The sequence below is a fragment of the Chiloscyllium plagiosum genome, chromosome 28, assembly GCF_004010195.1.
Source record: "Chiloscyllium plagiosum isolate BGI_BamShark_2017 chromosome 28, ASM401019v2, whole genome shotgun sequence".
NCBI lineage: Eukaryota > Metazoa > Chordata > Chondrichthyes > Orectolobiformes > Hemiscylliidae > Chiloscyllium > Chiloscyllium plagiosum.
In genome coordinates this window covers 24,104,942-24,128,699 of record NC_057737.1, presented here as the reverse complement: position 1 = coordinate 24,128,699, position 23,758 = coordinate 24,104,942, and the positions used below count along the sequence as shown (strand labels likewise).

Here is a 23,758-nt window from a genome sequence, read left to right as displayed (position 1 = left end):
CACTCTCTCATGCTCCACAGCTTCCACATTTTCTGTGGTAGAGAATTACACTTACCATTGCTTGAGTGTAGACATTTTTTTGCCATCTCTGAACTGACCTGCATCATGTCCTGAGACTCTGTTCCCTTGTTCTGTAACCCCCATCCAGGAGAAACATCGTCCTGTATCCTGTCAGGATTTGTTTTTTCATTTTAAATCCCCTGTCATGCTTATAGGTCCAGGAAGTACAAGCCCAGTCAAACTAATCTCTCCTCATATGACAACCCAGGAATCAGTCTGGTAACCTTCACTTTGCTTCCTTCATGGCAAGTGTATCTTTTCTTGCATGAGGGGACAAAACTGCTCACAGTATTCCAGTATAACTGCTCACCAAACCCTAGTACAGCTACTATAAAGCTTCCTTGATCTTTTACTCAAATCCTCTTGTAATGTTGGCCAGCTAACCAACCAATTGCATTATCAACTGCTTGCTCCATTTGCCTGCTTGCTTCACTGACCACTGTATGAGGACAAACAGGTGGTTTTGTACATCAATGTTTCCAAATCGATCACCATTTATTTAATACTGTGCCAATCAGTTTTTTTGTATTGAAGTGGACAACTGCAAGTGGAAACGCAAATTAAAGATTTGTTTAGAAAATTATTATCCATTTGGACCAGTGTAGTTGAGAAGTGCAGGACAGGAATGTAGAATGATCACTCAATGGGCTGGATTTGGTTTTTTCTCATTAATTGGTTTCAACCAAATTGTTGGAAATATCTCTGCTGTTAGTGAAATATTTCTTTGAAATTAGTTTGAGGGGTCTCAAAATAGATCACACTGTTCATCAGTCCATAGCACAGAACTATCCTAAATTTGACAGTGTGAGGATTGCTAGTGTGGGAAACAATAATGCAGTGCCTTTCTTTAAGCTGAAAGCATAGACGACACTTACATTTCTTCTTAATCATGTGCCACTGTCCATGGAGTGCTTAGTGTTATTTCTTTTTACGGCACTGTTATTCTCAAGGTTGAGGTTTATTACTGTTTTCTTTTGTAAGAAATAGATTAATAGGACAGAAACTGAAAGACTGCAGTTCCTTTATTAATTTCCTTTCCAATTCCATGATTTTCTATACATAACTTTCTATGTTATCTTCTGGAATGCAATGCAATAATCTGTGTTTACAAAGTCAACGAGTAATGGTGTCTGTTGTACTTCTAACTGGTATGAATTGTCAAAAAATGTGTCAAATAGCAGAAACCTTTTACTGCTGTGTGATTTGTTCTGTGGAAGACATAACGACCATTTTATTACAAGAATGTAGGTTGGAGAGTGCATTCAATTTTTTTTTTCTTGGAGGAGAAAATACTCCTAAATGCTGTTTTAATGTGAGGCAAATTTAATGCAACCTATTTTTGAAAACTGATTTTAGGTTGGCTTGGCTTGATTCTGAGACTGCCCACAGGCTGAGGGAGCTCAATAAACTCTGCATACAAGAAACAGACAGAATAAAGAAATTAAGGTACAATTTCTGTAACTTCTAATTTTTATGTAGATCTTAATCATACTTTTATGCAAAGTATGAGGAACTAGTTTGAGAAGGGAAATGGTGAATTTCATTTGGGTGTTGGATGCTTCCCAGTTATTTATAATTTTGAGGGGAATAAGTTGGATCATTAAGCTACAGAAAAGTTACAGCACATAAAGACACCATTCAGTTCATCATGATTGCCAGCTAAGTAAACTATTGTCCATTCCAATTCTGCTTTGCAGCACCTGGTCTGTAGTATTGCAGGTTATTGCTTTTCTGGTGCAAATTCAGGTTCCTTTTAAATTAGTTGAGGATTAAAACATCATAAGTGATACTATGGATGATTTTAGAATATTATTTAGTATTTTTTCTTCAGAGTTGAAGCTGACTCTCCCAACAAATGGATTGCAAAAGCAGAAGGAGACATTCGTGAGAAACTTCAGCCCTTGCTGGACAAAGCACAGGTATCAAATAACTAATACTTCTAAGTGATGCAGTTCTTACTCACTTTGCCATTGGAACAATTAGACTTTTTTAAATTGTGTATATTGTGAATTTACAATCCTCTCATTTATCTTCTGTCAAAATGCTATTGTAAATATTGGATCTAGCACTTGATTTCTGCTGATAATATTGCAGAAACCTAAACAGTTGTGTTGACAGCATTCTTCCAATGTTACATGTGGGGTTTATGATCAAAGTGGGCAAAAAATTGGCAAATGGAATACAATATGGAGAAATGTGAAGTGTTCATTTTGGAAAGGTCCACTTTTATTTGTCATTACATAAATGATTTGGATGAGAATTTAGGAGACATATTTATTAGGATTGCGGATAACACCAAAATTTGTGGTACAGTGAACAATGAGGAAGATTTTGATCAATTGGGTCAGTGGGCTGAGGAGTGGCAGTTGAAGTTTAATTTTGATAAAACATACTTATACAATTAATGGGAGAGCCCTGGGTGGTGGTGTAGAACAGAGACTCTGGGAGACTATACAGAGCATAGAGACCATAATTCTTTGAAATTTGCATCACATGTAGACAGAGTTACGAAGGTATTTAGTACATTTTGTCTTATTTGCTCGATCTTTATTTGTTGTAACTCCGTATAGGAGTTGGGAAGTCATGTTGAGTTTGCGCAGAATGTTGGTGAGGCTACTTTTGAAGTACTGTGTCCAGTTCTTTTACCCTATCATAGGAAAGATATTAAATCAGAGAGTGTTCAGAAAAGATTTTCCAGGATGTTGCCAGGAATAGAGGGTTTGAGTTACTGGAACGTTTTCCCTGGAGCATAGGAAGTTTATAAAATCATGAGGGGCATAGATATGGTGAATAGCAAAGGAGTTTTCCAACAATGGATGAATTCAAAACTAGGCATATTTTTAAGGTAAGAGGAGAAAGATTTAGATTGGGTTGGGATGTCTGGTCGGCATGGACGAGTTGGACCGAAGGTCTGTTTCTATGCTGTACATCTCTATAACTATGACTGTATGAGGGGCAACTGTTTTTAAACAATTGTTCATATATGGAATGAACTGTCAGAGAAAGTGGTGGATGACAGTACAGTTACATTTAAAATACATTTGAATATGTACATGAATGGGAAAGATTGAGGGATATGGGCCAAACACAGGCAAGTGGGACTAGTTTGATTTGGGAAAATGATTGGCTTGGATTCAAGGTCTGTTTCCAAACTGTATGACTCTGACTTAAATGAAGAAAAACTGCCAAAAGCTGCAACATAAAAGGGACTTGGCTTACTTGTACATGAAACCAGAAAGTTTGCAGAAAGATGCAGCAGGTAATTGGGTAGGCAAACGGAATGTTGGCTCTTTTTTTTCAAAGTGGTTGGAGTAGAGGAGTCTTACTTCAAATGTACAAGGTGCTGATGAGATCACATTTTGAGTACTGTGAGCTATTTAAGAAAACATAATTTATTGAAAGATGTTCAGACAAGGTTCACTAGAATAATCCCTGGTATGGCTGGATTGCCTTACAAGCCAAGGTTAAACAGGGTGGGATTCTACTCATTGGAATTTTGAAGGATGAGGGGTGATCTCATTGAGGCATATAGGATTCTTTTAGGGGCTTGACAGGGTAAATGTTAAGAGGATGTTTCCCCTCAAGGGAGAATCTAGGACCAGAGGGCATAGTAGCAGAATATAGGAACACAAATTTAGGATTGAGATGAAGAATCTTTTTCCTCTCAAAAGGTTGAGTGTCTTTGAAACTCGCCACAGAGCTGTGGAGGCAAAGTCCTTGTGTATATTTAACACTGAGATCGATAAATATTAGAGGAATCAATGATTTATGGGGAAAGGGCAGGAGAGTGGACATGAGTGATCCAGCCATGATCCTATTGAATGGTGGACCATGCTGGAAGGGCCAAATGGCCTACCCCTGTTCCTATTTCTTATGGTCTAGGTAACTGTTCATAATTTTAAAAAATCTCTCATTAATTAAAACCTGAGGAATGAGACTCCATACTAGTGATGGCCAATTGTCAGTGCTGGAGAGGTTGGTTGACTGTCACACTCATTTGGAGAAAGTGAGGACTACAGATGCTGGAGATCAGAGTTGAAAAGTGTGATGCTGGAAAAGCACAGCAGGTCAGGCAGCATACAAGGAGCAGGAGAATTGAAATTTTGGGCATAAGCCCTTCATCAGACATTTGTCCATCTCCATTTATGTATTGTTTAAATAACAAGATTTGACTTTTTCTTGCAATGTTAGTTTATATCTACCATGCAAATACAGTAATGTGAATGGCGTCATTGAAATCCTATAAGGAAGGAACCAGAGATACTGTTTTCATAATGTATTGATAGAGAGCTGCATCCTGGGCATTTGTCAGTGTGACCTATCATCTGTTTGCTGGAAATTTGTACACTAAGTATTAGTGAGTACTGGTAGTTTCACAGTTACTTTGGCAGAAAAATATGGGGACATTGTTACTTTTTGAAAATCAAAGGGCCATGAAAGTTTTAAAAAATTCTTTTGTGGGACTTGGGTGTCGCTGGCTGGCCAGCATTGATAGCCCATCCCTAGTTGCCCTTGAGAAGGTGGGGGTGAACTGCCTTCTTGAATCACTGCCGTTCACTTGCTGTGAGTTGATCCACAATGCTGGTAGGGATGGAATTCCAGGATTTTGACCCAATGACTGTGAAGGAACAGCGATATATTTCCAAGTCAGAGTGGTGAGTGGCTTGGAAGGGAACTTGCAGGTGGTGGTGTTCCCAAGTACCTGCTGCCCTTGTCCTTCCTTTTAGGTGGAAGTGGTTGTGGGTTTGGAAAGTGATGAATTTTGCTGGAAATGTGAACAATAGTAATGCATTAATAACTTGTGAAATTACTAAAGTTTAAATGCAATACTAAATATAGTGGCATAAGAGATCCCATTTACAGTGTTGCAGCATAACTCAGATATCTTTGGCTGTCTACTGATTTCTTTAATTAAGTTGCTCATTTCTCCGCCTCAGTCAGTAGGGATTTCAAATGCCATTTCTTGGGTCAAATCCACTTAGATTTCAAATTTTTGCTGCAGACAATCTGTCATTAGTAGAATTTATGGCTGTCACATGTTTGTCAGCCTGGGAGGACTGATAAAGCAATGTGCAGTGCTAACATGAAAATACAAGTGACTGTATTTTAAAAGGTTATAAAGTGCTAGTCTTTGAATTAACCTGCAGATATGTCATAGTGCTATAGAAATGTGGGTTTTTTATTTTCAATAGGTTATAAGTGATACTTGGGAAAAGAGAACTCGAAGTAAAGACTGTTCATTGCAACATCAACTATCATTACAAATTGCTGAAAAGGTAAACAGCTTTATAAAAAAAAAATTAATGGCACTTCACATCCAAGTTGATAATGTAAAATTTGAACTTGTTACACTGCTGGATAAGCCTGTCATTTTGTTACATTCTTGGACAAGACCTATTACTTTTTATTTAAAGAAATTTGAAATCCCAACTGTGTAGTGCAAGAATGAAGCATCATGATTCCACAGATTAGAACTTTTTTTAACCATAGAGTCAAACAAAACCGACACTAAATACTGTTTTCGGTAATCTCCTATAACCCGAAAGGGAGAATCAATATAACTTCATGAGTTGCACTCAATTATAAACTGAATTTCATATTATTTTGCAGATGTAACTAAAATGGAGCCTATAAATTAGCCACATGGCTTAAATGTTGCCAAAATTCCTTTGAAACTCTGACTTCCTCATGGAACTGAATTATTCTTCTTGGGTTGGTTATGGATGCTGCCATAATAGGATCAGGCTAGCTCCAAGTTCTGTGGGCATGATCTTCACCCAGAATGGCACCCATGTGCAGAACCTCTTCTCGCTTGTGTGGACAGTGTTGATCCAGCAATGTTACCTTTCAGTAACACAGACTGCTGCAACCACTGTGCCTTTGCTTATTCCCAACTTTTACACCAAGCCCCTCATCTTCACCTTGCCTTTTCTGTGCAAGTGGATTCAACTTTCACAGAACTCTGATTGCACTGCCTCCCTTTTTTTATAGTTTTAAATCAAAAAATGTTTGGTTTTGGATCTCAGTTTCAATCTTTGTTTTTCTTAGCAGGTGGGAGAATTTTTTTCTATTTCCATTTTCCATTAGAATGTGACTTAGAGAACACAAGTTTTGATACCAGATTCCATCACAAACTGGGCAAATATGTAACTTGGGTATCTGCCTTAGAAAAGTAAAACTTGTGTTGTCAATTTTTTATTTGTTAATGAATGTACAGTTATTTAATTTCAATATTTTTAAATAATCAAAGTGTTTTCAAATTTGAGAATGTCAAAAATCTAAATGCAGGAATTCTTGATTGTTTTATAAAATGTATTTTGTATTTTCTATATCTGTCTTTATCATTGCCAACTCTTTCTATGCATTTGTGCATGCATGTTTCAAATTTTTGTTGACAATTCATTATATTCAATCTTATGATGTAATATTTAGTGGGCATGATCTTCACCCAGAATGGCACCCATGTGCAGAACCTCTTCTCGCTTGTGTGGACAGTGTTGATCTATTTAGGCCTTGTAAATATCCAGGCAGGCAATGACTAATCTGTGACCTTGATTTGCAACCCCTTGTAAGATACTTGAGCACGTACTATAACTAAGATAAACTAATTGGCTTATAGTTCTTTGATTCTGCCTTTTTAAAAATAATTGAGGTCACATTGAAATTCTTAAAATACAAAGGATAAGTCCACAATTTCAAAGGCCTGTTTAAAAAATATAGACCAGGGACTCCCAAAAATCCTAATTTTTTTTAAGGAAATGGGTTGAATATCTCACTCGCTGATTGACACAAAAGTAATGGCATTGTTTTGTGAAAATATTCCGCTTGAACCTAATTCAGCACAAATTGTGGTGCTTTGACAGAATATTTGTGCTGTAGAATTTCAAACGTAAAAGATAATTACTTTCATTTTTAGCATACATCTTCCCTGTAAAAACATAACTGTCCTAACTATCTAGTTGAGAATATATTACAAATGCAGTTGCATGTTAATTATAAAAATCTGTTCTTACAGGCTGCAGCTAGTGCGGACCTCCTTAGTGAAAAGCTATTGGATGAGCTGCTAGAAGACACAGCACATGAGTTATTGAATTTGGAACTAAATGCAAAAACTCATTCAGAAGCTCTGATGATACAAGAAGGCACTACATTAGAGAACATGTTACAAAGAATAGAGGAAATGGAAGTAAGTATATATGATTTTGCACTCACTGCAAGGTATTGACATTGCTGCTAACTTCAAAGAAAGCTGCCCACAAAGATCTATTTCTGTGGTGTAAGTTTTTTACTTTCCTCCTTGATGTGGTTTCACCACGGATTGCGGTGCTTAACATTAATTTATTTTGTAAACCAAAGCAAATCATAGTAATATATTGATTGGAAGGTAACAAGTTATATTGAAACATTCAGTGTAGTATTGAATCTGTTTAAATGCTCATTGCTAAAGGAAAAATGTTTTCAAATAGAAAATTTAGTCCTTAAATAAAATTTCACCATTTGAATTTACCATGAGAGACTTCTAATAGTTTTACAAATTACTTTTTAGTATTTGAGTTCTATAAAAGTAACAGTATGACTGAATTTATGCTTTCTTTAACTATTTTATTTCAATATTTTGTCAGAGATACCAAGAGGCAGTTTGCAGAAGAATTTGCCAGATTGAATATGCTGACCCAGACTTCTGGGCTGAGGAAGAAAAGCAAGGTAATTTACCATGAAGCTCTGAATCTTATGTATTCTATAATAGCTTGGACTTTAGAACATTGTTCTGACCTTTATTTGCTAACTTGGTCTGTTTCTTTAAGGACATTGCCTGTGGAGAAGTGGCATCATAGGAAACTATAGTTAATTGCAGTCGTTTTTAAATTCTAAATCTGCTTCAAATATCTGCTTCATGATCAGAATGACCATGGTGAAATGATTTAGCATTTGAGTGTTCTTCAAATGGAATGTTTATTTGGCATTGATTGGAAAGGGAAGAGGTTAGAAAGAAGAAAAGATTGCACATTTCCTCCACGAAGAATATTTGAAAAGTTGTTTGTAAGCGATCTCCTCCAACACAGTGAAGTAACTTTTATTTTTGTCTTATCTCTGGTGAAGTAGTATTCCTTATCTACCAAACATTTGATTTCCTCCCCTGACCAATCATTTTTCCAAAAGTTACTGTAGTATTGATATAATCTGGGGTGGAGCTATGGATTGATGTACATTTTCAGATACTTAAAAGCATCACGATAATTATTAGCCTGATTCTGGTGGTTGTCACTGACCCAGAAACTGTACAGCCACACAAATAACAAGGTGGAGAGCAGTATTTATGCTGCTGGGCTCTTTGGTATTTTTGTCATGCAATTACAGGGGAACCTTGATTATCTGAATGTGATGGGCGGACACTATTTCGTTCAGATAATCAATTATTCAGTTAATCAATTAAATGCCTTTCCTCTGGGGCTTGGAGTTTTTAAAGTCTGCTCCCAGTTCAGGAGACTGTAGCAGCACACAGCGTGCGAGCCCAACCCCCAACAGCGTCCCAAATCCATGCAACACTGCCCCGCCCCCAACCCCTTCTCCCAGGGCAGCTGGACCGAACTCCAACAATAAGACTGCTGCAGTTGCCTTTGTGGGGTAAGTCTCCAAATAGCACACACTCTCAGAGCCACATACACAACTTTCTAGTGCAACTTTATGACAGATTCCACCTCTGCCCTGTACAGGACAATGTTGGTGAGATTATCTGGGGAAGGGGGGGGTTTAGGGTACACCCCTCTGTAGAACTCCAGGGAAAGTGTGGGGAGAGAGAGAGGGAGGGCGGGCAGTCAGTCATTTGGAGACAGTGACTGCTTAATCACTAAACAAAAGACGCGATCACTATTGGAAACACGTCTTTGATGTAATCTTTCCATCGGGACCTTGAGATCGTCTTCAGATAATCTGATTTTCGGATAATTGGTATTCAGATAATCGAGGTTCCCTTGTATGTGGCACAAAATGCTTGCCACCACTAGGATCTTCTGATGTTTGTCCTGCTTGTGCCTTATTAAGGCTTAGCTACACGTCACTTCAGACATTGCAAGCCAGGAGCTGTCATTCACACTGTCAACTAACATCTAAAATGTGGATGATCAGGTTATTATGCTGTTTTGGTGTTCAAATTGACTGTTGCATTTAAAACAGTGACTATCTTGTATTTATAGTCCAAAACTTTGACCTCTTATCAACAGAACCTCTTTGCAGCTATCCTATTTAAGTCTTCATAACATTTAAAGAGACTTATTAAGTTACATTACAGCTTTCCCTTCTTTATAGGAAGAGCTTCAGCCTCTTCAACCCTTACTGATGAGTGTTACCATTTAGTTCTAATATCATCTTTGTAGACCTTTTTGTGTTTGTTCCACTGCTAAACTATAATTGGAACCCAGAGCTCTGTACTCTGTAGTTACATTTTAAATGAGAAACTGTGATGTAATATAGTGAAATTGTAATCTGTGGTAACTATCGAATTTAAATGGAAATATTACTTGACAATAACTCTTTCATCAGAATGATTTATTCAAATAAATTGCCAATAATAATGTAATATTTATTTTTAAGGTATCATGGTTTGTCAGTACTCCCGTCTATAGGAAATAACTATCACTAGCAATATTATGCGGATTTGGAGATACTGGTGTTGGACTGGGGTGTACAAAGTTAAAAATCACACAACGCCAGGTTATAGTCCAACAGGTTTAATTGGAAGCACTATTTTTTTGAGCGCCGCTCCTGATAAAGGAGCGCTCTGAAAGGTAGTGCTTCCAATTAAACCTGTTGGACTATAACCTGATGTTATGTGATTTTTAACATTATGCGGAGTTTTAAAATCTGTGCAAAAGGCATCCATGCTTATGAAGTGCAGAAATGAAACCTGTTCAGCTTTTGAATGTTTTGGGGGAAAGAAAAACTCACTTGTATATGATGTACATTCAACTGATATTTCTGTTCTCACAGAAAGAGAGTTTGTTTTAATTGACACAAAACCACATACTCCGCAACCAATCAGGATCACCAGAACAATTGAACAAAGTGAGCCAACATTGGACAGAATAACTCAGAAGTCTTTGGAAGCTGAGTAAGTTGTAAATGTAGTGCTTCATTTTGGTAATATATTTGTAATGCCTTCAATCCTTTGCTCTCTGTGTCCCCATGCTAGTTTCTAAAACATTACAGATGTAGTTGCTGTTGTAACTGCGATTGAAATGACATTAAAAACAGGTACTTGAATATTGTTCCCAGACATCTAGTTGGAATTATCAGTGGATTGATCCTATCAATAAACCATTACAACTATCTGTGCATGGTATTGAGAAAATATTCACGTGTCATTTCTACTGCATCCAAAGGATGCACCTTTACGTAACCTTTTATTTTATTTGAAACCTTGTGAATACTTGATATAATTTAGAAATAATTACAACGCTAAATAGATGCATGAAGTTGAAGCTTTTCATCTTGCATTCATTAGGATTGAAACACAAGGAAACAATTTATACAGCATGAGGAGAGGGTGCTGAAACAAAAGCAAGACACTGCAGTGCTAGAAATTTAAATTAAAAACAGGAAGTGTTGGTGAATTTCAGCAGGCTAGGCAGCATCCCTGGAGAGAGAAACTGAATTAAAGTTTTTTAAATCCAATATGATACTTTGGAAGAAACATTCTCCAGCACTTTGTTTTTATTTGAGAAAAGGATGCTAATTGATTGGACTATGATTGGCATGGATAGATAACAAGAACGATTAATTGTTCCAGTAACTGATTAAATTCAAACTTCGCAGGCATTGCAAGCTGCATCTTTCCAGTAAACACATAGCAGGCTGCTGGCATTGAGCTAGAGAAACATTTAGCTAACCACGCAAATGAGTGACATGTTATGTGAATATCATTGCCAGTATAATGCCTAGGCATATAGGAGTTATGTCCCAACAACCGTGTCAAACAACCTATTCCTCTGTCCACAGTGGTAGCAAGCAATCCTGCTCTGTCAGCCTGTGCTTGTACAACTCTGAAAGCAGTGTTCAACATTAGATATAATGCAGCTATTAAACGATCCTTAATGTGATTGTGCTAAGAGTTACACCAGAAACTAATTTAAGATCATCAGTCAGGCTGAGTGTGATCATTTGCACATGCTAGAAAATACATTTATTCACATACTGGGTCCTGTTCTTCGTAGGTATAAAGAATTGGTCTGCACCTTGCACTTTTTCACTAAAGAAAGGGCTGTGGGCACAATCAAACCATGCTGTATTTACATGACAATGCCCTGACAGATCAGAGTGGACTTGTCTGGTTTGAATTAAATCAGTTTAATTTAGAAACCAGAAAAAATATACAGAACTTTATTCTTCCTCCGTTTAAAAAACATTGAGCACTAATTTTAACCACAATGAGCAGATTTATCTCTATGTAGTGATATAATTTTGTTGCTCCTTTCAGATATATCACTTGTCGTGCCCACTCTGAAAGGCTGCTGACATCTGCTCTGGAGAAGTCTTGAAAGGACCATGCATGATGGTGGCCCAGTGGTTGGCAAGAGGCAGCTCAGTGGTTACCATTGCTGCCTCACAATGCCAGGGATCAGAGTTTGATTCCAGACTCAGGTGACTGTCTGTGTGGAGGTTACACATTCTCCCCGTGTCTGCATGGATTTCCTCTGAGTGCTCTGGTTTCCACCCACAGTCCAAAGATGTGCAGGTTAGGTGAATGGCCATGCCATAGTGTTCAAGGATGTGTAGGTTAGGTGCATTAGTCAGAGGAAATGCAGGGTAATAGGGTAGGGAAATGGGTCTGGGGAGGTTACTCTTTGGAATGTCTGTGTTGACCTGTTAGGCCAAAAATCCTAGACAAAAGTGAGGACTGCAGATGCTGGAAACTAGAGTTTAGATCAGAGTGGTGCTGGAAAAGTACAGCAATTCAGGGAGCATCCGAGGAGCAGGAAAATCGACTTTTTGGGCAAAAGCCCTTCATCAGGAAGGGCTTTTGCCCGAAACGTTGATTTTCCTGCTCCTCGGATGCTGCCTGACCTGCTGTGCTTTTCCAGGTCAAATATCCTATTTCCTCACTGTAGGGATTCTATGATTACTGTTCTGAGATAATGAGCAACCTTATTGCTTATTCCAATATGCTAGTCTCCATATCATCTTGTGCACAATAAGTCCCACAATTTCTTCAGCTGTACCATTATCAGCTTGGCAATCACTCTACAACATTTAGAATCATAGATTCTCTACAGTGTGGAAGCAATTAATTCAGCCCATTGGTCCACACTGACCCCTCAAAGAGCATCTCATCTTGACCCACCCACCTACTCCATTCCTGTAACCCTGCATTTCCCATGGCTAACCCACTTAACCTGCATGCCCTTGGATACTGGGGGTAATTTAGCATGTCAATTCACCTAACCTGCACAAGTTAATGGAGGAATCCAGAGCATCCGGAGGGAATCCAAATAAACACTGAGAAAAGGTGCAAACTGCACGCAGACAATTGGCTGAGGATGGCACTGTGAGGCAAGTGTTAACCATTGTGCCACTGTGCTTTGAGCTTTTGAGACTGAGAATAAGATAGAATTCCTTGAGGAAAGACACTGATACCTTTTAGGTGGGACTGCATTCCATATTATAGTTCTTTCGTCTGCTTGACTGTAATAACATGGTGCAGACCTTTGCAAAATGAAAAACTGGATTTGTGCTGCAAGCTTTAAGATCACAGTTGAACTGGCCTGAAGAGATTCAAATTCAATTTGCATCTGTGCAAAAATGACTGACTGCAGCCGAAGTCCTTAAATGGAGCTAGTAAAATGCACAGTAGTGAAATTGCCTGGGGAAATCTGATTGAAACTTATAGAATATTGAGAGACCTAGATAAAGTGAAAGTGGAAAAGATCTTTCTTCCAGGAGGAAAGACTGGGACTCCAGAGTGAAGGAGTGACCCTTTAGAACTGAAATGAGCAGGAATTTCTTCAGCCAGAGGGTAGTTAATCTGTGGGACTCATTACTGCAGAGGGCTGAGGAGTCCAGGCCATTGAGGACATATAAGACAGAGATAGATAGGTTATCGATGGATAAGGGATCCAAGGGTTACAGAAAGAAGGCAGATTGAAATTAGGAAACATATCCCTGAAGGAATGGCAGAGCAAGGTCAATAGGCAGAATAGCCTAATTCTGCTTCTATATCTAATTGTTTTACTTTCTTCTGTTTTCCATAACTTCTAACCGAGAATCTAAAAGGTTAGATGTGAGAGAGTTAGTTTTCAAATCCAGTGAACCAACTATGCCTTTCAACTTCTAATGACCTTTTGGAACACCTTTTGTGACAATGTATGGAATTGTATAAATTAGTGGGGCTATGCTTGTACAGATATTCAGTTATTCAACACAATATAAATGGAGAAAAGTTTTTTAAAAAAGTACAAAGTGCTTACAATAGCAATTTTGTACTCATATAGTACAATAATATGGTAAAATGTTACAAAATGCTTCAGGTGTGTTTTCAACCAAAATTCAACACTGCCACAGAAGGAGCTGTTCGCTCAGGTGACCAAACGTTTGTTCAATGAGGTTAAATGGAAGATAATGTTAGAGAGCCAAAGCAGTTCAGGGAAGGAAATTTTGAGCCGAAATCCAAGCAGTATGCCAATAGTATGTGATTAAAATGCCCAAGAGATCAGAAGTGGAGGAGCTTCAAGATTGTGGGGAATACACTGAGGTAGTGAAGGGCGAGGCTCTGCAGGGAATTGAAACCAGGGTAAGAAATTAAAAATCTAAGCGAATTGAAGACCAGTGTAGATCACCCAATGCAAGGTGATAGAACAAGACTTGCTGTGAGTAGTAGAAATTTGGATGAGTGCTCATTTATCGAAGGTGAAATATGGGGGTTGTCATTGGATATTAGGAGATTACCAAGTCATATTCTAGAGAATCAGTTTCATATTCCACGAATGTTCATGATCAATCTGTTACAATGAAATTTGTTTCCTGTCATTTATATATTATGATCAAGCTCAAGTTTAAGTTTGCTTTAATAACAATAAATGTGTTACTGTCATACTTTTATTTTAATTCAGCCCTGCTGAAGATTTGGAATTGAGTGGAAAGCCAGAACCTGCTTCACTGTTGGAGCCATTAACCCAGAAATTATCCAGGAAGAGGCAGAATGGGATTGAACTTTCAATACCACAAAAAATGTTTCACCATATACTTGACTACCGTGAAAGATTTGACCAGCATCTAAAAATGATTTCACATGAGGCTGTAGGGAGCTTTAATCCATGGTTAATTACTGAAAGGTAATTAATAAATTGCATCATTGGGCAAGTATTGTACTCCATATACTGTCATTATTGTTTGTTTAGTTTATATTACTTTATGTATATGAAATCATTTTTAAATAGCCCATTATAGTTTTGCAAAACCAATTGAGTTTGTTCCAAGTTTCATCACTCCTTTACAATACTTAACCCTAAGTACTACTCACATTTCAATTATCTGCCATTTATTTTTCACTTCAAAAAATAGCTTTCTATTATGTACAGTATTAGCAGGTCTTTGAAATTGCTTACTTTTCTTTCAAACTGGGTTGAAGTGGAAACGGGAAAGGGAATATTTGTCCTTGTAAGAAATTGCACCTTTAGGAAGTTATGCCTTTAGGATCGGAAGAAAGGGAGAATGTGGCTTAATGTGGAATGTATCCAGCATTTTCTGCAATTTTGTTTATAAATTCCAGCTTGAACAAAGATTTGTTTTAAACGTGTAGATATTATAAATATGATCTTATGTGCTCATTGTTTTGCTACAATTATGAAAATGATGATGCATTTCTATAGACAAACATTCAAAGGGATTTGAAATGTGTGGTATTTGAGATGGTACTAAACAAATAGAGCTTGTAGATGTTGTCAGCTTTTATTTAGCTATTCAAGACAGGTTTTCAAAAAAAAATTGAACTACAGGAGATATTAATTGTAATTGCTTAATGTATTTGCATGGTTAAAAATAGAATATGTTTCAAAATGATCACACCTGAATGTGTTTCAAATAACTAACTAAATAGATCTAAATCTCAAGTTTAGATAATGATTGTATGGTAGATTTAATTTGATTTGCCTTGTCTGGAGTTAATGTTTGTAATTATATTGTCTGCTGTCTTGTCATTCACTCTAAAAATATGCAAGGTAATTTTGTTTGACTATCATTAGTTTAGAGATTTGGTTAAATACATTTACCTCTCTGCTTAACATCGGTTGGGGAGGTGATGCTGTTATGGTAATGTCATTGGACTAGTAATCTAATGTTCTAGGATTTAGTTTTGAATCCCAACATGCCAGATGGTAAAAGTCGGATTAAAGAAAAATTTGGAGAAATAATAATGTTACCACTGTCCATTGTTGCAGAAATACAACTGGTTCACTAAAAAAGCAAATCTATCATCTTTATCTGATCTGACAGCAATGTGTTTTATTCTTAATTGCCCTCTGGGAAATTAGAGATTGGCCATGCTAATTAGTGATGAATTAAACAAAAAAATCTTGTGCACGTTAATAAATTATCTTCTGTAGAATAAATTTTGTTTTAGATTATCTGAAGTAGTTAGAGATTGTGAAATTATGTCTCAGCTGGAAGGATACCAATGCAATTCAGCACCTGCTGATAGAAATAACCATTTTAATTTGCACAAGCTTTTAATCATTGCAGGATTTTGCAGAACAAAAACAGCTGGAAGATCTACTAATGGAGACCAGGCCTTTGATCTGCAATTTTTTATTCCAGTAGAGTCATACAGTCAGAGATGTACAGCATGGAAACAGACCCTTCGGTCCAACTGTCCATGCCAACCAGACATCCCAACCCAATCTAGTCATACCTGTCAGCGCCCGGCCCATATCCCTCCAAACCCTTCCTATTCATATACCCATCCAAATGCCTCTTAAATGTTGCAATTGTACCAGCCTCCACCACATCCTGTGGCAGCTCATTCCATACATGTACCACCCTCTGCATGAAAACGTTGCCCCTTAGGTCTCTTTTATATCTTTCCCCTCTCACCCTAAACCTATGCCCTCTAGTTCTGGACTCCCCGACCCCAGGGAAAAGACTTTTTGTCTATTTATCCTATCCATGCCCCTCATGATTTTATAAACCTCTATAAGGTCACCCCTCAGCCTCCGATGCTCCAGGGAAAATAGCCTAGCCTATTCAACCTCTCTCTAAAGCTGAAATCCTCCAACCCTGGCAACATCCTTGTAAATCTTTTCTGAACCCTTTCAAGTTTCACAACATCTTTCCGATAAGGAGACCAGAATTGCACGCAATATTCCAACATTGGTCTAACCAATGTCCTGTACAGCCGCAACATGACCTCCCAACTCCAGTATAAAAATACTTAAATCTTCCAGGAACTTTAAACCCCATAAACATCAGAATGTATTGGCTTTTGTTTAACTGATTATTGGAGAATTAACCATCTTAGTCGTGTTCCAAAAGGCATAGTACTTTTAAGATGAAAACACAATGTTGATATGGTCATTTACAAATAATTTATACAATGGTATTTAAATTTTTAACTGCAATTTTCCTGTTAGAAATATCACTCTTCTGACCATTATTAACTCTTCTGGAGTGAATGAAAAAGATTTCTTTGAGTGGCTCTCTTGTAACCTTCATTGAATCCAGAATGTATTTCTTTTACGTGCTGCTAAATGCAGATATCTCGGGCGTCTTTCTACATCATTCAAGGAATGCTTGGTGCAGAACAATGATATTCATAATTTTCAATCAAAATAGTTACAAGCTGAAATGGCCCACTTATCTGTGCAGCTATGTATTTGTGTGCTCTGACATTTTTCAAATTTCTATTGTGCTGAAATTCCCTATTTCTTTGGAATATGAATGGTTAAGTAATAATAGCATCTATTCTCCTGAAGCGTTTGTAACATGTTGATAAATCAAAAGATGAACTTGTTAAATTCAAATGTAGCTCTTAATGAAAATGTTCTTAATGAAAATGTAGCTCCTACAATGAAGTTATAACCCTGGACTTTCAGTAGATCAGCGTCACACAACGTGCTTGAGAGAGCAGTAGCCCTCTGCAGAAGCTTTTAATCTTCATTTTATATTTTTTTTGTTTTGAATACATCCATTCTTTTAAATGAAATGATTGTCTTGGTTTGAAATGAGATGCTAAATGCAGCTTTATTTTTTTCTGGAAGTGTTAAGCATTGAAACAGTTGAAAAATCTAAGCAAGAATATTATTACAGGATGCGAAACAGTGAATGTAATTTCATAATCCAAGACTACTTGCTAACCCAGGATAAGCATTCCAATTACTATTGTGTTGTTAATTTCAATCTTTACAAGTTCACTTGATGGACTGGTTAACTGCTGATATGTACTGTTACCTCCTTTTTTTTCTCTATCTCTCTCCTAGCTTGGCTGAAGAGCTAATGGATGAAGGTCTAAGTGATGTAGCAGCTGAATTGCAAAATGTATGTGAGGAGTATGCAGAAGCCTTGTTCACTTCTGAGTTTGTGCCGCCTGTGGAGTGAAAAACAAAACAAAACTGAATATTGCCCTAGCGTCACTGGCAGCAGGATATTTAATGCGTCTCCTGAATTCTCCAAAGAAGCTTATAAATTATCACCTGAAAACACATGACTAAAGCATAACTTGTACATTGTACATGTAATGTTCTTCAAATTCAACTTCATGTATAACAATTCTTTTATTTTACCTTTAATCTTATCATAAATTTTAATGATTTAAAGTATTAAGGCATTAATTTCTTTTAATTAAATTAAGATGTCTCAAGTTAGACTTTTAAAGCCTGCCTACTTTCACCAGATTTCCCTTGTTTCATTTCAAAGTATGTGCTATTTTGACATTTTAAAAACTGATTTGTGGTCCGTGCTCAGACTGGATGAATGGATCATGTCTTCTATACGATTTATATCAATATATTTCCCTGTTGCAGTGAATATTGAAGACATTAATCTCACCATCCCTGGTATATGTGTAAATGAAATTTTACTTTGGATTTTTTTCCCCCTTCAGGACAATTAAAGATTGTGCAGATGCTTGTTGCTTTCACAGTTTTTTTACTTTTTCCAGTTTTGAGTTTTATTTAGCAGCAGTTATGTACCCTGTTTTCCTCTACATGTACAATATTTGTTTTTCTGTTGGTCTTCAAGTCAAACTTTATGGTAATATTTCATGGGTATTGTGTATATTTGTTCTCACTCTCCAGGTGTCCAGCTAGTAACACTTTCTGCAGCTCTAGTCTAGAATTATAAAAAACCTGTAGAATAAGGTGCACTTGTAGCCAAAATGTGAAGGTTCGTGTTAAATGTCAGGTTTCAGGACAAATGCCTGGAAGTGTTTCGTTATGCAGAAAATAGTTTGTAATTGGAATGGATTGCTGGACTAAGGTTGATTGACTCAGGATACTTTTTTTTTTACAGGAATGGCAAAATCCTACAATGTGAAGATAGTAATACAGTCAGTTCTGATATAATGCGATAGTTCCATTCTCATGCCATGTCACATTATGAGAAAATCGCACGATAGCCAAGCTATTTAAACCAATGGGTCTGGAATTGCATTATAGCTAATGGGTACAGAAAGATGAGATCAAACAATCCATTACATTATATTTATCTGAATCATCATCTCTGCTATTTTTGTGAGGTCTAATTTTTTGGCAGCAGTGAACCATGGCAGCCAGACTTGTGTCTGAAACAAATAAAGCATTCATAATTACATGTACTGAGTTGGATGGGATTGATGGAGGTCTTATTTGGGGAGAGGGGGTGGTGATTTTCTACAGCTTAGTTTATCTTTGGCTTTAGAAACATTTAATTTTGGAATATGTTCTAGATTTTTTTTATCTATGGAGATCTCAAAGTGCTTTCAGTTGCTGCTGCTAGTGGTGAACTGATGTGGCCTGCTTTTCTGAAATATTGCTTCCACTGTTTCACACAAAAAGAGCACTTTTTTCTTGAACCCATGCTAAGTTTCAGCTGCAGTTCCTTGTCAAGCAGTCACACCACTTAGTTTCAGATCTACAAAAGTCAAGCTTCCTCTATTGAGTGCATGTTGTGCTAGAAATTGGTCTTGTATTACATCTACACTGTATTGACTTTTCCTGGCTATTCCCACCTGTTTACTACATGTGAGTAATTTGCAATGAGCGTAAGCTATTGGACATAAAATGTAAATGTAGCTCCATTAGAATTGAAGCTAAATAAGAACTGTTACAGCATTTAAAGTAACTCATTATGTGTTAAATGTCTCTGATGTTTCTGAGAGAAGTCATAATATGTATGTTGAGAAAACGACATGTTTGTATTGGAATGAAATTATGTAGACTTGGGTGATAATTACAAATAAGCTGTCTGTCCTTCAAAGACTATTGATTCTTGCATGTAAGAAATCTTGTGGCAAATGTCAAAGTCAAAGGTTTTAGGCTGTTACTGATGGCAGAGTGATGAATTTACCCTCTAGTTTGACATTTGAGGCTTAACGAATTGAACATTAGTTCCTGTTTGGCAAAAATGTTTTGGTATTAAATTTACGATTATAAGCGATTCCTTATTTTATTAGCAACACAGCAGAAGCATTGACTGAACCCAATATCTGCATTGTTTTCAAATTTCAAAATGAAGTCTTCACAACAACCACTTAATTTTTGAATCCTTGTTTAGGTCATTGAGCATCTTCATCCTTGTTCAGTGACCTGACAGCGTAAAATGATCATTGTTTTCCTTTGCTTGATCATTATTAGAAACTTTCTGGGGTGTTTGTATTAACTTGGAAGGAATTTTGCTTACCTTTAATCTAACTTTTCAGATGAATTTGTCAACTGGGTGCCTCGGTAAGTAAGAAATATTAGATTTTGCAGTTCCAAATATGCTTAATTCTGGATAAAATGTCAATGTGTGCATATAACTTTATACTTCACTGAAACCACAGCATATTTAAAAGCTAAACGTATTCATTGCATCCAAGATACATTTTTAGGCCATGCATTCTAACATTGAAAATAAGTCCTATATCAAAACTTGTCTAAGAGCTACAGGTGCAAGTTATTCAAACAATATATATTTGAATTGATTGACTAATAGATAATGTTATAAACAGCTGAGTTTGACCTGGTAAAATGAATCAATTTCCCCACAATTTGTTGTAAAATAACTGGGACTTCTCAAGCTGATTTTTGAATGTAACATTTAGCATGGTGCATACTGTTGAATGTAAGTGGGCAAGTGAAAGTTCACATTATTAAAAGAAACAGGTGTGCAGCCACACAGATTATACCTCAAAGATGTGTTGCATCATCATTCTGGCAACAACTCCTGACAAACCCTGGGTGTAGTGTGCTGCGAATCTTGTCTCAATACCATGCGTACAACCATTCGATTAGAAATGGAACAACACTTAGAAACACAGGTCACTATTTAAAATAAAATAATGGATTTGGGAAACCTTTTTTCTGTTCTGAAAATGAACTTCTAAAATAATTTTGTCTTTAAATGAAATTTAATTGGAACATTGACACAAATAATTGATTTTTGATTGTTATTTTCACTTCTGTAAGGAATTAGTGGGAAGGAGAAGGTCATTTAGATGTGTGAGCCGGCTCACTTGATAAGAGTATTGCTGTCCTTTTACCTTTCCTTGTTCTTTGCACAATTGTCTTACTGTCCAAAAATCTATCCATCTCTGTCTTGAATATATGTGATAGGTGAGGAGTAACAGCACTCACGATAGAGAATTTCAAAGGTCCATTGACCCAGTGAATAAGTTTTCTGCCCCTTTCAGACTTAAGTGGTTAATCCCTTATTAAGAGACAGTGATTTCTAGGTCAAGAGCTCCTAGTTTGGTGGAAGAGTCTCCAAGCATTTACTGTGTCAAGTTCAAAATGTATATTTAAGTTGGATTATTTTTATTCTAAATTGTAGGCCTAGAGTATTCAACTTCTTTATACGATAATCCTCTCATCTGAAAAATGTGTGCGCCTTGTGTATTTCTTTTCATTCAAGCAAGCAAATTCCAATGAGTTTTTAAAACCTAGCTTTTGCTGTTCAAAAATGAAGCAGAACTCAAAGTTAAATAACTTGTTAAGTGGATCTTTACACAAATTATAAATGTTAAAAGGTATGATTCTTTGATTCTGTGGAGGAGCACATAATTTTAAATAGTATTAGTTTGAGATATTGTAGATTTTGTAATATTTGCTGAGGAATGGCAGATTGAAGTTTGTGTACATTGAAGTTGGTAAATTGATCTCTTACTGATTTAAGCTAAAATTCAAAATTCATAAGATCCAACAAAGGTTTTCATGCTTTAGCCCTCAGTGAAAGAGTGTATTTCTCATGAAATTGCATGACCTCCGTATTATTTTTGCACCTTGGAAAAGTGAGAACCACTCAAGTTCATTAATCCATTGGGAACTTTACCTATGTGCTGCTCTCTGACTATATGCAGAAAGAAGTCCAGAGTTGAAATCAGAATACATATTTTAGGGGGATGGAGGGAGAGATAGTTAATTGATTAGAGACCAGTATTAACCTGACAACACCATAACTCTTGAAGTACTTTATGTAGAGTTCAACTTCCTTGCGTAAGTTTGGATTAGACATTCAGTCCATATATGAAATCTTATTAAAATTGTACGTTTGCTTGTAGCTAATTATTTTAATGCTGCAGTTTTGTGTTAATAACATTTTCAAATTTTTTTGGAAGGTTCAATTCCTTGGACATTTTAATACAGCTTTAACATTGACAGATAAATTTGTAAATATTTAACTGGAAAATGTATTCATGTTTTGGAATGAATTTTTAAATGATATGTTTTGGGTGAAAAACATTTTGTGAGAAATTGCTTTCTATATCTATAAATATTTATGCAATAAACATTTTTTATTGTTTTCTGGTACTTGTGGTTTGGAGGAATCTAATGCTTCAAATTTATGTATTTCAAGACACAGTTTCTCTATGTAAGATATTCTCACACCTGATGTGAGAAGCTCTGAATGAAAAACCAATAGATTGTACAAGAAATTCCTTAACAAAGCTATCAGTAGTGGAATTGAAGGAAATCAAAATAAAGTTGAATCCCATCCTGATCTACTGCACAGTGATCACAAATCCAAAACGTGCTAAATTAACCTGTTATTCTCTCTCTGGGTACTGTCGTCTTCGCGAAATTGGTAAACTTCGCACAAATGGAGATTCTAATGTGGAATGTTTTCTGGTCTCCTTGATAACATGGGACAAATTAACATAGTATAAGAAATAGGAACAGAGTAGACCATATGGCTCCTGGAGCCTGCTTTAGCATTCAGTATCATCAAAGTTGATTTTCTACCCCATCTTCTCTTTCCCGCCTGCTGCTTAGATCCCTTGATTTTCTGAGAACCTAAAATTTGCCTATCTTAGTCGGAATATGGTCAATGGCAGATCATTCACAATCCTCAGTCTTTTAAAATTCCAAAAATGTATAACTCTGATAAAGATCTTTCTACTCATGTCAGTCTTAAATGATCAACTGGTAAATTCTCTAGTCAAAGAAATAAACATGTCATCCCATCAAGCATATTTAGAATCTTGTATAAATCAATGAGATCACGCACAATCTTCTAGAGTGTAGACCTAATTTTTTTCAGCCCCTCATTACAGGCAGTCCTCTCATCCAATAAATCAATTTTGGGAACCTCTATTCTTGCTTCCAATGCAGGTACATTATTTAGGTATGGAAACCAAAGCTGTACACAGTTCTTGAGGCGACTTAACAATGTCCTAGCAATTATAGCAAGGTTTCCTTGTTTATTTTTGTCCTCCAGTCTTGTTATAAGAAAGGTTGTTTGTCTTTGATTGCTTTTGTGCCTGCAAGCTAACTTCATGTAGCTTGTACAAGTACATCAAAGTCTTTCTGAATGGCAACATTTACAATGTTTCACAGCATTTTAAAAGAAATCTCTACATTTCCATTCTTCCAACCAAAAGTGAATAATCACACTTCCCCACATTATACTTCACCTGTCATCTTGTCACTCACTTAACTTGCATATATATGTTTTGTGGTCTTTGTGTCCTCCTCGCACTGAATATTCCCACCTAGCTTTGTAGCATCAGCAAACTTGATACATATTCTTAGTATCTTCAACTAATTCATACAGATTATAAATAGCTGAGGTCCCAGCTATGACTTTGCATCACTCTAATTAAATCCTACAAACATGAAAATGCCCGGTTTATTCTGACTCTCTGCATCCGATTATCCAATCCTCCATTTGCTTTGACATATTGTTTCCAATGCAATGATCTCTTATTTTGCATATTAGCTTTTTATGGTGCTCCTTATCAACTCTATTTTGGTAATCCAAGCACACCGTATTTATTAGACCCTTTTAATGTAAATTATTAGTTACTTAGATTAGATTAGATTAGATTACAGTGTGGAAACAGGCCCTTCGGCCCAACAAGTCCACACCGACCCGCCGAAGCGCAACCCACCCATACCCCTACATTTACTCCTTACCTAACACTACGGGCAATTTAGCATAGCCAATTCACCTGACCTGCACATCTTTGGACTGTGGGAGGAAACCGGAGCACCTGGAGGAAACCCACGCAGACACTGGGAGAACGTGCAAACTCCACAGT

General features: G+C 36.7%; 1 protein-coding gene across 1 annotated transcript in view; it reads left to right on the top strand.

Annotated features, from left to right (window-relative positions):
* The window catches only part of kiaa0753 (KIAA0753 ortholog), a 46,974-nt gene extending 24,947 nt beyond the window's left edge, over positions 1-22,027 (top strand). Inside the window, exons 11-18 of the mRNA XM_043718507.1 lie at positions 1,417-1,506; positions 1,892-1,979; positions 5,253-5,336; positions 7,076-7,246; positions 7,683-7,764; positions 10,048-10,168; positions 14,163-14,384; positions 17,523-22,027. Of these exons, the coding sequence (XP_043574442.1) occupies positions 1,417-1,506; positions 1,892-1,979; positions 5,253-5,336; positions 7,076-7,246; positions 7,683-7,764; positions 10,048-10,168; positions 14,163-14,384; positions 17,523-17,640 (976 nt within the window). The 3' untranslated portion in view covers positions 17,641-22,027. The remainder of the gene's footprint in view (positions 1-1,416; positions 1,507-1,891; positions 1,980-5,252; positions 5,337-7,075; positions 7,247-7,682; positions 7,765-10,047; positions 10,169-14,162; positions 14,385-17,522) is intronic.
* The last annotated feature ends 1,731 nt before the right edge of the window (positions 22,028-23,758 follow it).